This window comes from Fukomys damarensis, unplaced genomic scaffold, assembly GCF_012274545.1.
Source record: "Fukomys damarensis isolate Sample0158 unplaced genomic scaffold, DMR_v1.0_HiC HiC_scaffold_19, whole genome shotgun sequence".
Lineage (NCBI taxonomy): Eukaryota > Metazoa > Chordata > Mammalia > Rodentia > Bathyergidae > Fukomys > Fukomys damarensis.
The window spans coordinates 54,636,716-54,650,237 of NW_022900931.1; the positions used below are offsets into that span (position 1 = coordinate 54,636,716).

At 47.8% G+C, this 13,522-nt stretch overlaps 1 protein-coding gene across 3 annotated transcripts in view; it reads right to left on the reverse strand.

Moving 5' to 3' along the window:
• Positions 1 to 11,923, reverse strand: part of Slc7a9 (solute carrier family 7 member 9) — a 31,987-nt gene extending 20,064 nt beyond the window's left edge. For 2 of the 3 annotated variants that reach the window (XM_010640969.3, XM_010640967.3), the window contains exons 1-9: positions 11,787 to 11,922; positions 10,989 to 11,103; positions 9,080 to 9,227; positions 8,356 to 8,598; positions 7,798 to 7,923; positions 7,477 to 7,576; positions 6,364 to 6,408; positions 5,723 to 5,846; positions 4,327 to 4,430 (exon numbers count right to left, since the gene is read on the reverse strand). In XM_010640969.3, the coding sequence (XP_010639271.1) occupies positions 4,327 to 4,430; positions 5,723 to 5,846; positions 6,364 to 6,408; positions 7,477 to 7,576; positions 7,798 to 7,923; positions 8,356 to 8,598; positions 9,080 to 9,227; positions 10,989 to 11,078 (980 nt within the window). In that variant the 5' untranslated portion in view covers positions 11,079 to 11,103; positions 11,787 to 11,922. Of the gene's footprint in view, positions 1 to 4,326; positions 4,431 to 5,722; positions 5,847 to 6,363; positions 6,409 to 7,476; positions 7,577 to 7,797; positions 7,924 to 8,355; positions 8,599 to 9,079; positions 9,228 to 10,988; positions 11,104 to 11,786 lie in introns of all 3 variants that reach the window. The other variant, XM_010640968.3, reaches the window with a different exon arrangement.
• Positions 11,924 to 13,522: the final 1,599 nt, after the last annotated feature.

Genomic DNA, 13,522 nt, shown 5'->3' on the forward strand with positions numbered 1-13,522 from the left:
ACAAAAAAAAAAAAAAAAGAATACATTAACTTAGTATAAGATTATTTTAAAGCCCAGAAGATGCAGAGGGATATGTGAGAGATTTGTCTAGCTCTACCATTAATCACATTAAATATAAACACATTAAGTTTGCTAGAGACTCAGGTTGGATTTGTTCAGATATACTGAGCTCAGTGACACTGAAAGTTGATAAAAGGCACAGGACATTACTGAAAATAACCTTAACCATAGCTGAGGTAGCAACACCAGATAAGATAGCTTAAGGCTTTAAACAGACTTCCTAGTAAAGAAAGAAATAGTCCACCAAGAATACAGGAAAGGGATGAGACAGAAAACAGGAGCCTTTGAAGTTGGATGTGGTGGCGCATGCCAGTGATTGGGAGACTAAGGCAGAAGAATCAGCAAATTCAAGGCCAGCTTGGGCAATACAGCAAGATAGAGCATTTGCATAGCATGCACAAGGCCTTGCATTCAGTCTTCAAAACAAAAGCCCTTGAAACAGAAGGTAAAATTTGGTAAATCTATTATTAAAGTGGAAGATTTAAATGGTACAAGTTACAGCCTTGATTTTTAAATCTAGAAACAGTTGCAATAGCACATTATCCGTAGTACCATGGGAAATAAAATTTTCAGTGAGTAAGGAAGTGAATTTTAAAAGACTACATAATCTGGCTCCACTGCCATAAAATTTAATGTTAGGAATACAAAGGCCAATCTGGGTGTGGTGGTACATGCCTGTAATCCCGGCACTCTGGGAGGATGAAGCAGGAAGATCACAATTTGGAGCTCAGCCTGAGCAATTTAGTGACTTAGGCCGTGTCTCAAAAAGGATTGAGTTGGGAATGTGCCTCAGTGGAAATTCCAGGTTCAATCTTAAGAACTATCCCCACCCCAAAAAAAGGAACACAATGACCACAAGACCCATCTATGTAGAACTACATATTTGAAATGATGTAACATGATATAGAGTTCCAGAAAAAGGCAGTGGAAACAAATGAATTGACAGAAAAGACTCAAGATGCTGCTGTGAACTCAATCTACATTTCAACCGTTCTTCACAAATTTATATGTAAAGTCCATGCCATAAAAGTGCAGCTGGATAAAGAAAATATGTTTCTATAGTGGCATATTACTTTGCCCTATAGATGGATAAACGAGTCATTTGTAGGAAAATAGATGCACCTCGAGACCATGATATTAAGCGAAATGAATCAGACAAGCTTAAATATCACATGATTTGGTTTCTCTTCTACGAGAAGCCCAAAATATAAATAAGCAAAATAAAAAATAGGAAATAGACATCTCTTGCAAGTGGAAGAGAGGGAGATCAGAGATGGAGGGGAGGGGAGGAAAGGGGGTGAATGAATGAAGGGTGATGAGTGCTGTACCTCCTCCCCGTGAGGGATGTAGTCATGTCCTGCAGACGTGCACCAGTGAGAACAAACACTAAAACATGCAACTGGATAAAATCATACATGTGGAAGCTACATAGGCAGTCTCACTCGAGAGTGCTAAGTCCTGCCATATTGTGTATTACCAAAACTAAAACTTCACAAAAAGCACAAGAAAAATCCAGTTCGTTAGTGACACAAAATGAACCAGAAACACAGGAATGATGATGGTTGTGTTTCTACCCAGTAGGGGACACAAATGGTAGACTACTCGGTAAACAGTATTGGGACAACAGATAAAGGTTTAGAAAAAATGACTCAGGCCTAATATCAATGTACATTCCACATCGATCAAAGAGCTAAAGTTATGCTATAAATTAAATATGGGAATCTAATTTTAAAAGAAGGGAGAAGATGTGTTGATGTGAGAAATTCAGAGTCCAATAAAATAAAACTTTAGATTTGATTCCAGAACAATTATATACAGCAGGATGCAGTGGTGCATGCCTGTAGCCTCAACTATTGGGCAGGCTGAGACAGGAGGACAACTCAAACCCAGGAGTTTGTGACCAGCCTGGGCAACAAGTGAGGTAAAACCCCACATCAGGGGAAAAGTGACAGTCACCCTTCCAATCCTTCTGGGATTGGTTCAGGGGTCCCTGCAGATACCAGATTGCTCAGACATTCACGCCCTTTACATCAAGTGATGTATTATTTTTGTATAACCTGTGCACGCCCCCCATGCCCCTTAATACGGTCCTCAATGGAGTGTAAATGCTGTGTAAGCTACACTGCATTGTTTATTGAATAATGACAATCTGGACAACTTCACTACAGATACCATTTTTTTCTGAATATTTTTAGCTCTGTTATTGGTTGAATCCATAGATTAAAAGACTATGAATATAAGGATGACTATAATATAGCACAAGCCCCTGGCCCACCCCCAAACAGCACATTTCTGAAACTAAAAAATTAGCTCAAGTTTTTGGGGCATCGAGATGCACACCTGTAACCCAGCACTCCAGAGGTTTAGGCCTGAGAATCGCCATGTGTTTGAGGCCAGCCTGGGGTGGGCTACACAGTGAGACCCTGTCTCAGCCCTCCTCCCAATTTACCTGAATTGTATATCTGAAGAGAAGGCTAAACAAAAAAAGAATTCTAAGAAGGAAATCTTTGTGAACTTGTATTAAAGACAATAAAAACGTGTCATGTAAAAAATTATAAGCTGGGCTTTGTCAAACTTAGAAATATTTGCATCAAAACACTATTACAATAAAGTGTAAGGTGTGTTTGTGTATATTTCAGCCATAAAGAATGAAATAATGTCATTTGCAGAAAAGTGGATAGAACTGGAGACCGTCATACTAAGTGAAATTAGCCAGTTTTAGAAAGTAAAAAATCACATTCTATCCCTAAAAATCCCAAAAATAAAAACAAAGGAGAGAGGTCAAGAAACTGTAAGGTATTCTGGAGATGCAGAAGTGGATGGAGGGGAAAAAAGAATAAAGGGATGAAGATAAAATATGATACACGCCTGTATGAACACACCATAAAGAATCTCATTATTCTGTGTGACTAATATGCACCAATGAATAAATCAGTATTATAAAAGCCAAGCTGCAGACTGTAAGAAAACATGGGCAAGTCATATCTGAAAAAGGATTTGTATCCAAAATACAAGAACTGTTACAATTCTGTAATGATTAGCCTGATTTTTAAATAGCAGGAGATATTTAAATATTTCACTAATGTCGATGTTTGGTGCTGGGCATGGAGCCCTAGACCTTGCACATGCTAGACACATGCTCTACTACTAAACTATTCCCTCAGCTCACCCTTCTGGTATGTAAAGTGGATTTTGTTTTTTCCTCACATTATTAGATGAGTAAAACTTTAATTCATCTGGGATACAGGCTCCACACCTATAAACATCTGGATTTTCTTTTCACCAAATAGAAAAGTTGATCGTAAAGTTACTTTATGGCCCAGTAATTCTGTCCCCAGAAATTTCCTGCAGAGAAACATCTGTCCCATCTGTGCAAAAAGACACAGAGGAATGTCCGAAGTAGAGCTTTGCATAACAGCCCAGATTTGAAATAATCCAAATGAATGGATAGGGCCAGGGATTTAGCTCAGTGGTGCCGCCGCCTGCCTCGCAAGCACAAGGTCCTGAGATTGATCCCCACAACTAAAAAAAAAAAGGAATACAAACCAAATGAGTGGATAAATTATAGTACATCTGTTGATGTGATGTTTTACTGAAAGAGAACCACACCTGGCTGGTTGGTTTTCACTACTGAAGTGTTGACTCCAGGGCCACACAGAACTACATCCCCAGCATTTTTTTCAAGATAGGTATTGGTAAGTCACTAAATTGCCTGGGAAGTGCTCCAATTTGGGATCCTCCTGTCTCACCCTCCCAGAGTGCTGCTGGGATTAAAGCACCAATCTTAGGTGTTTAGTTTTTGTGCTACAAAGTTGAGGATTTATGATAGATACCTTCATGCTTGCAGCGTAGAATATTAAGCTTTGGCCATTTATGGGAAAGTCTGGTCCAGTCTGTGTGTGTAGTAACACAAGATGTTTGGGAATAGCAGTAGGTAAAGCAGTATAGCTTGAAAGGCACCATGCAGAAAGCAAAGCTCATTGACTTCTTGCTTCCCCCTTCCCTGTGCTGAGTACCGTTTCCCCATAGTTAGAAAGCTTGGCTCTGCCACAACGCCAGAAGGCTATGGGCAACCTTGTCCTCCCTTCCCTTGCCAGTCTGCCTTGTGAGTCCAGGTCACATCTGTTCTCCGGACTTTAGGGCTCTGACTTGGGCTGTGAGGTGCTTGGTCAGGCGCAGCTCCAGGGACTGAGGGCCGCCTCAATGTGACAACAGGTTTGCCACCTCCTGCCCACCGTGGGACAGAGTGACTTTGGGGTCCCCTACCTGCCTGCAGTAAAACAGGTCCCGTTAGCAGCTCCAATGGTGGAAAATGCCACAAAAAGCGGAACAACCCAAGAGGCTGGATAGAGGACGCGGTCACCAAAGGTCTGGTGGGACAAGGAAAGGAATCCTGAGGATTCTCCATAGCCTCCAAGAGCCACTGATCCAAAAAAGCTCCTCAGCGCTCCCAGAGAACCAAGGTTCCTACCCTGCCTTCTTGGGCATAGCCTTTGGGGCCCCTTGCTGGAGAACAGAGAGTGGAAAACCTTTTTTTTTTTTTTTTTTTTTTTTTTGGTATCGGGTCCTTGCACTTGTGAGACAAGTGGTGGAACCACTGAGCTAAATCCCCGACCTAGCCCTTTTTTAATTTTGTATTTTGAGACAGTGTCTTGCTAAGTTGCCCAGTCTGGGCTGGAACTTCTGTTCCTCATGCCTCAGCCTCCCAAAGTGCTGGGATTACAGGCCTGTGCAACCACTCTCCATGCTCAGGATCTTTTGGTGATGACAGAAATCTTTAAAGCTATCACTGCTGATCATCATTGTTGGGTATTGAGCAATCCTGCCAGTACCTGGGCTCTAGCTTTGGAATGACCTTGTTCTCAACCTTAACTACCCAGCTGCTCCTGCTAACCCTCCACCATGTCCTCTGTTTCCAACTCATTTTCTGTCCGATGCAAACTCCATGAGGCCTCCAGCATGTGGAATCCATGCACTTTTAGTCCCTGGTACTCCCTTGCTTTAGTGGAATTGAACCTAGAACATTTCCTCTGAGCTACATTTGCAGACCTTTTAAATTTTTTTAAAATTTTAAAATAGGGTTTCACTAAATCACTAAAAATTGCCTAGGCTGGGCTGGAACTTGTGATCCTTCTGTCTCAGGCTTCCAGTGTCCATGTGTGTGTATGTGTGTGTTGGTACGGGGGATTGAATTCAGAGTTCTCTACCTCTGAACTACATCCCCAGCCCTTTTATTTTTATTTTGGGATAAGGTCTCCATAAGTTTCCCAGTCTGGGATCAAATTTGTGATCCTCCTGCCTCAGCCTGCCAAGTAGCTGGGATGAAGGGTATGCACCCCTCTGCCCAGCTTGCCTGGTCTGCCTTCCCTCCAGATTTGGCCTGCATCCCACAACTCATTCTTTGAATTCACTCCTTGCACTTTTTCTCCTCTCCTTCCTCCTGTCTGCCAGCCCCCCGCCCTGGTTCCTCTCACCCCACCCTGTAGCCAGACACTGTGCCTGCACCCGGGCAGCTTGGACCAGGCCTGGAGAGGAAGAGCCCGCCGCCCCTTCCCAGCTCCCCCATACCCAGCTCCCCCATACCACATCGGCTCCCCTATCTGTCCCCTCTCCCAGTCTCCTCTCGCCTCCTCCCACAGGCCACAGTCCCCTCCGCACTCACCACGGCCACCGCCGGGGACTGCAGAAGTTCTGTCGGGGTCATCACGGTGAAGTAGGAGACGTTCATGAGGATGTAGCACAGTGTCACCAGAGGGATCCCGATGATAATAGCCAGGGGCAGGTTTCTGAGAGAGACAGTGATAGGGAACACGGGGTCCTGCGTCCTTTCATCCGACCCTTTTGCCTCCCTGCCACATGCTCCCTTCTCAGTGTGGTGGCCCAGGCCACAGATGCCCTTTCTGAGGCCACTTAGGTGGCATCTGCGATACGGCACAGCCCGGCTGGAACAACAGATTTTCCAATGAGAAGTTTCCCTCGAGTACTAGGGCAGCAGAATAGAATTGTTTAAAGCAAAGTAACTTGAAGTTAAAGGAAGTTAGAGTTCTCCCTTCCCCTTGGAGAACATTCCACTGCCCCAAACACAGCCAAACCCTAAGAGTGGATGATGAGCTTAGAAGGAGCCATTCTCTCCTGTGGCAGAGCGCTTGCCTTGCATACACGAGGCCCTGGGTTGGAAGAACAAAAAGTTCCACCGGCTGGAATGGAATCATGGAGTAATAGGAGCCAACAGCTCTGCTTTTGCCTGCGAGAAGTGAAGTATGCTTTGGATTTGTTGTCTCCTGCCTGGCTCAGCTTTCTTACCTGTAAGGATTTCTAAGTTCTTCTGTGATGTAATTGAGTTGATTCCTGAAAAAAAGAAAAGAGAACAAGGGTGGCATGTGACTTGTGACTTGAATTTCTTGGCTAAGATTTTGAAACACAATAATAAATGTTGGCCTCATTTCAGATTTCCCATCGCTGGGCATGGTGGGACACACCCGTAATGCCAGCACTCTGGGAGGCTGAGGCAGCAAAGACTGCAAGGTTGGGCCCAGCTTGGGGAGCTTAGTGACTTAGCAACACCCATCTGAAAATGAGAACAACTAAAAAAGGGCTGAGGAGGTAGCTCAATTGAAGGCCCTGATTTCAATCCCCAGTACTGGAAAAAAAAAAAAAAGGCAGATTGGAATAAAAGAAAGGAGAGAGACAAAAAGGGGGGGAAGTGAGTGTCAGAAAGAAGCGCACATCAGGAGCAGTGTGTCACCAAAGTACTTTAAATTGGGGACTTTTTGCAAAGTGGATGAAAGCAAAATCTTCAGGAGGGAAAGCCCAGCATCAGGATGCTCATGCTTCTTCCTCAAAGGATGTGAGCAAAGAACCCAAGAACCTCCAGGTCTGAACAGAAGTGCCATCCATTGAATATTCCTGGCCATGACAAGGGCTTGGCTGTCCTGGCTGCCTCTAATTCAGCGGAGCCAGTTTTGCCCCATGAGAATTTCTCTCAGGGCCTCAGCACAGACTGCTCACTGGCATGGTCAGTGGTCAGTGCCACATCCAGGAAAAATGGCAGGAGTCTTGGTGTCTGTGGGGTCCCAGGGAAACAGAAACGACCGGGACTATAGTGGAGCATGATGGTGTACAATTGCAACGTCATTACTGTGGGAAGCTGAGACAGGAGGATCACAAATTCAGGTCTAGTCAGCACGATTTATGGACTTAGACTCTGTCTCAAAGTAAGAATCTCTGAAGAGCTGGGGATGCAAAAGTCCTGGGTTCAGACCCCAGTACTGAAAAAGAATGGGGTGTGTGTGTGTGTGTGTGTGTGTTTGTGAAGAATTTTTTCTAGAAAGGAGATGCTTTTACTTAACAAGTGAAATCAGAGTTGACTATAGAAGCCTATTCACAGCCTGGGTCACCTCAGGGTCCCCCCCTTACCATCCGTCGTATGCCCAGAGTCCGTTGTAAAGTGCCAGGCTGATGCCTCCCACAGATGGCGGTGTACCCGCAAAGGCATTTTCAAAATTTTTTGTGTTCCCTGTAATTAAGCCAGACAGTGAGGAGCGGCGTCAGCAGACTGATGTTGACTCTGCACTGCTTCCCTGAGAACTAGAGTAGGACACACACTGAGAAGCTGGCAGCTGAGTCTTGCTGCCCAGTTCCCACCAGGCTCAGACACAGGCTAGGGACAAGAGCGCCCCAGAAGCAAAGGAGGTATGAGCAGGATGACACCCACCCATCCTCTCCCACCGCAGTCACCTTGGGCCAGGAGGACCAGGCCACTGATGATGATGATGACCACGATCACCATCTTGGCCACAGTAAAGACGTTCTGCACGTAGCTCCCCAGCCGCACACTCAGAGCATTCACGGTGGTGATAAGCACTGGGAAGAGGTGGGGTGGGTGACATCTTACATTTCCCTGTGGCCCTGAGGCTCTCTGTTTTGTGCACCCCCACACCTTCCACCACATTATGTCCCAGGGCACAGAGACCAGATCCCCAAGAAAAGAGTGGAAAAACCTTTACAGTACACCTAACAGTGACCTTGAGTCAAGCTCCTGCTTCCGAGGGCAAAGCAGAAGCAGTCAGTAGCCAGCCCACGAGTGGAGGGCAGTGCTCGGTGACAGGGACAGCCCTCAGTGGCCCTCCCTGCATCCCTCACAGGCCTAGGTGCAGCTCAGCACCCAAAGGTGGTTGCCAGCCCCACAGGGCCTCTTTCTGTGTGGGCACAGAGGACCTGAGGCCAGCATCCCTGCCGCGGCCTCTGCCTCTGCCACCTCTGCCCCTCCCTGGGATGTCAGGCTTGGGCACTCACAGATGGCAGCGGCGGCAAGGCATTTAATGGTCACCTTGGGAGGCTGACAGCCCGGGTAGAAGGCTGCACACACATACTCCGAAAAGCTGAGGCAGATGATGGCGAAGGATGAGGGCTTCATGACCATCATGCTGGTCCAGGAGAAGAGGTAGGCAGGGATGGGCCCAAAGGCCTCCATCAGGTACGGGTACTCGCCACCCGACTTGGTGATCATTGTGCCAAGCTCTGCAAAGCACAGAGCACCTGGAACACAGAGAAGTAGGACCCCACCCAGGCCCTCATGAGATGGTAGCCTTGTCTGGGGCCTTCCTCACAGGGACCATGTCACACAGGCCCAAGTCCTCTCACACAGGATGGCCCTGAGTTCTGGCCACTGGACATTTACCTCCAGCCCTATTTACCCTTATAAGCCATCCAGGCATTGAAAGGGGACCAAGCCGAGTGTGGTGGTGCATGCCTGTAATCCCAGCATTCTGGGAGGTAGAGGCAGAAAGATTGCAAGTTTGAGCCTAGCCTGGGCAACTTAGCAACTTACTGAAACCCTGTCTCAAAATTAAAAATGGGCTGGGAATGTAGTTTAGTGAGAAAGACCTTGATTCAGTGCAAAGAACCAAAGAAAAAAAAAGGGGGAGGTGTCGGGGGTCTCAGCAGCAGCAAGGACAATGCTTCTGTAACTTGTCCCTGCTTTCCACGGGGAGGGTGCAGGAGGCAGAGTCTTTGTTACCCAGTGTGGCGAGGACCCCGCAGGCTGCCCATATGATGAGACAGGGCCCCACAGTTCCTGTGTTGCTGAGCACAGACTTGGGGGAAATGAAGATCCCGGAGCCAATGATGGTTCCCACGATGATGCAGATGCCACTGAACAGGCCCACCTGGGACGTGGAGGGAGGAAGAGGAGTTAATGCTGTCACCTGGGGCTCGCAGGGCCAGAGGCAAACCCCACACCTGGGTCTGGCCAGCTCAAAGTGAACCCCATGTTCCAGGCATGTCCACCCTGAGATACTGCTTTGACTCCACCAGGACACTGTTACTGGGTGTGCGTGTGTGTGTGTGTGTGTGTGTAATTGATTCAACTGTGTTAGGCATGGAGTTGTATGCCTTTAAAGTGGATCACAAGGCAGGTGGATCTCCTCGGTTTCATGGAGGAGAAAACAGCACAGAAAGGCTGCTGGTACCAAGTTACACAGTCAGCCTCAGGTTCCCAGCTCCTGGCCACCAACCATCATGTACTCCACAACTGGCCCTTGGGAGGACGCTCTTTGTTGGGCTGAGTAGAAGGGACTTTACACCAAGGAAACCAGGATCAAGACTAGTAGTCCAGGACACAGGAGCCGCGTAAGCAAGAGAGGACTCCCAGGGACAGACTGGGACCTCTCTGTCATAACATCCTGTAGGGCATGAACTTTCTAAGAGCTACTCAAGTACAAAGAGTCCCATTACATCCATGTGAGGGTCAAGAACAGTCTGCGGGAATACAGTGATAGAAATTCTAGGTTGGAGTCAAAGTTGACTGAAAATAAAGAGTACAAAAGGGCTGGGGGTGTCTCAGTGAGAAGGCCCTTCTTGGGTTTAGTCCCTAGCCCGTCTCCCTCTCTCTCTCTCTCTCTCTCTCTCTCTCTGACTGGTATACAATTTGCATGTGATGAAATGTGCAGATCTCCCCTGCTCTGTTTGATGCATGTTGACAAATCTGTCATTCCCGTCAGATCCCAGAGAAGCCCTCGAGGAAGCATCAGCTTCAGCTCAGCCGCATGGCCCTGCCCGGGCATCATTCGGAGTTCTGATCTCCTCCTGAGCTGCTCGGGGGGCCCCCTTTCCTCACACATGGGCCTGAAGCCTCCTTCCCTCCATGTCCAGCGCCTGCTGCCCATACCCACCTGGGACAGGCACAGTGTACAGCTCCTTTCTCTTTCCGTTTTTTCCCCCCGTCCTGGGATAGAACACAGGACCTTCACACTAAGCTACATGCCCAGCCCTTTATTTTGGAACAGGGTTTGGCTAAGTCACTCTGATGCCCAGGCTGGGCTGGAACTTGCAATCTGCTTTAGCGCCCAGAGTTCTGCCATTATAGGCTTGAGCCGCTACACCTGGCTACTCTGACTGCACCCCCCCTTAAGCATCCCTTCCCTCCTGACCCAGAATCAGTGCTATCTCCTCACCATATGTCAGTAAGAGCATTCATCTCTGCCCCATCTATGCCAGCCAAGCTTTGTGTGAGACCCTTAAGACAGAGCTCTGCTGCTGGAAGCCCTGCCATTCCCACTTCCAGGAGAGTAGCATGTAAGAGGATCAGGTATTTGCTAAAGATTGGGAGAGGGCACTCCATCACCAAGCTGCTCCCGCCGACCACCTCGACAAAAGCCACCGGTTTGAGCAAATACCAGACGCTCAGTTGCTCCCAAGCTCGTGGAAGCACACGTGAAGCTTATGTATGATGTGGGGCCTTCAAGAGAACATTGAGTTCGCTGGTGACAGGGCCAGGGGTAGGTCTAGAGAATGGCTCTTTTAGAGACAAACTTTATAAATAAAAGCTGTGAGCGTCAGTGGGTCACAGGGGAGCAGACAGGCCTCCCTCATTCAGATCACCCCACCCTGGGTCTGGGCAGGACCCACCGGGAAACGGATGGCCTCACCTCTTTCTGGAGATCTGTGGTTTGGGGTTTGTTACTCTGCAACGACCTCTCATCCTCCTTGCGTTTCCTCAGGCTCGTCTCCTCCCCCATCTTTCCTCCTGCCAGTTCCAGGAGACTGCAAGGAGGACATGGGCTGAATCTTGATTCCACAAAAGCAGCCAAATACAAAGAGGAGCTGAGCAAGGGCTGCCCTAGGCTGGTGTGCCCAAGTGGAGGGCACTGACTCCCAAGTCAGCGGTCTGCTCGGCTTTTAGAGGAGGGCTGGTGGCAGCCCCTTGGGGATAATTTGCTCAGCCCCACGGAGAAAACCAGTCATTAATATTACTGAGGCTGTAGGAAACAGTCTTCTGTCTCTTTTCCAAAGTTCAGGGGCTTGTTTCACCCCTGGCAGGTCTTCCTCCCAACCCCCTGGGTCTCATGCCAGGTCACTGTCTGCTAATCCTCAGCTGTGGCTTGCTTGAAACTTGTCCTGCCTCCATCATCCAGCGTCTTTATTTTCAAAAGTAAAAACTCTTTAAAACATACTGGAATATACTTAGTGGAATCAAGTCCAAGGCAAGTATGGGCTTTTTAAAATAATTCCTTCTCAACATTAAGGCCCCCGGTGCACAACTGATCTGAAGTATGGGTACAGTAATTTCTCATTCTGGGATGCAAGGAATAAACAAAACAGAACAAAAATTGCTGAGGAAAACCAGTGTGAGATCGTCATGTCACCGCTCTAAATTCAGTCTCTGTCCAGGCCCCACCACCTAGCCAGGAGAGCGCCGGGCCTTCCCATCACCCAGCCAGCCTTACCTTTCTCCTTGACCTTGTAGAGAGGAGCTGCTAACCCAGCTGCCTGCTGGTGAATGTGAACCAACCCAGGAAGGGCCATATCTTGTGCCTAAGAGTGAAGGAAGCCAGAAGGTACAGAGGTCGCAAAGGTAATTATTAAACCTCTCCCACTTCGTTTTTCTAAGCAATGCAGCTTAGACTGACCACACCAAAAAAGGAGGGTCAAACGAGCCATTTTCTCTCCTAAAATATTTTTGTTTATGTTATCATTTTTTTTTAAAACAGACTCTCCCAGATCAGCTACATCTTCTAAAAGGAAATCTCTGCTCTGAGAAGAAGAGTAGGAATCTGCTTGCTTTCATCTTGGGGAATCGGGGGAGATAAACTTTGGAACCAACTCTTTCATTATCTTAATGGGTCATATTTACAACTCAGGGCAGGCAGAGAATGGTGTGTAAGTAATTTGACAGCTGTTTTCCTCCCCACCAAGGTATTTCCCTGCAGAGGAGCAGGTGGGGAGGTAGGCGGGGTGATGTTGCAAGGTCTTGCATGGGCCTCTGCACAGTCCTTGCCCACAGCTCTGGCCTCGAGCTGTCAGGTTTGGTGGTGGAACTGTCTGGCGAGCCCAAGACACTGCTCCCTGGACTGTACAGTGGGGAAGGGACACAAAAATGTCATTCTTCCCATGCTCTCTTTACCCCTGGGGAAACTGAGGGTCAGCTGGAGTCAGCAGCATGAAGCCACAGAGCCCTGGCCCTGTACCAGGTCCTGGGCCCTGAGGAGTTGGTCTCCCTGGGAGGGAGCAGAGGTTCCTAGGCTTGGCTCAGAGCAGGGAGTTACAGCAGACCCTCCGCTCCCACCAGGCAGGCTCAAATCCTCACAGCCAAGCAGGAGTGTTAGGCTCTTATCTCAGATTAGGCTGGCAGGAAGCTCTTTATCAGAGGCCCCAGGAGGCCATCAGGGACACAGCCTGAAAAGCTCCTTATGGCAGGCCCCAAGAGGCCAGCTGGAATATAGCCTGAAGCAAGCACCCTTGCTTTATCTCCAGGCACAATTCTCCAAGGTTTGCCTTGAGGCAGATTTCATAGCATTCCCAATGTGGGTATGGGAACAAAGATCAGGGGACAGAGCTGTGTGTCCAAGGTCATTTGGGCGCTCTTCAGGGCAGACCAATCCGGGAGGACAGATTTCCAGGCTTATCTCTTATGAGAACCCTTGCTATCCTAGAGACAGGGACCTTGATTTAGGAGTTTGACATGTAACCCTCTTAGGAGGACCAAGACTGTGAGCTTGGACAGAGTCCTGGTCAGAGCACTGGTGGGCAGGGCCATCTGCCTGGATGAGCATCCAGAGGCAGCTGGGCCTGGGAAAGACGGGGTCTGGGTTTAACAGCCTCTAGTGTGTTCACTACAAGGCCAATGGCAGGTGCCAGTGACCAGGAAGGCATTTGTTCAGACTGGCCAGGTCAGAAGCTGCCAATGCCAGACCTGGATCCTTGTGGAGCTAGAGAACTGGACTGATAGGTAGCAGTTTGAAGAAACAGTTCAAACTCTATAAATTACTGTTATGGGAAGTAGAGAAACTAGGGGGACAGTCAGGCCCTGAAGGCTGTTGGGCTTGTTTGGCAGCATATACCATCTTCTTATGAGGGAAACCCATCGTGACAAGTTTCTGGAGAAAGTCTCCGAACATGTTCAGAGACAGAGTAAGAAAAAAAAAAAAAAAAAAAAAAAAATAAATAAATAAATATATATATA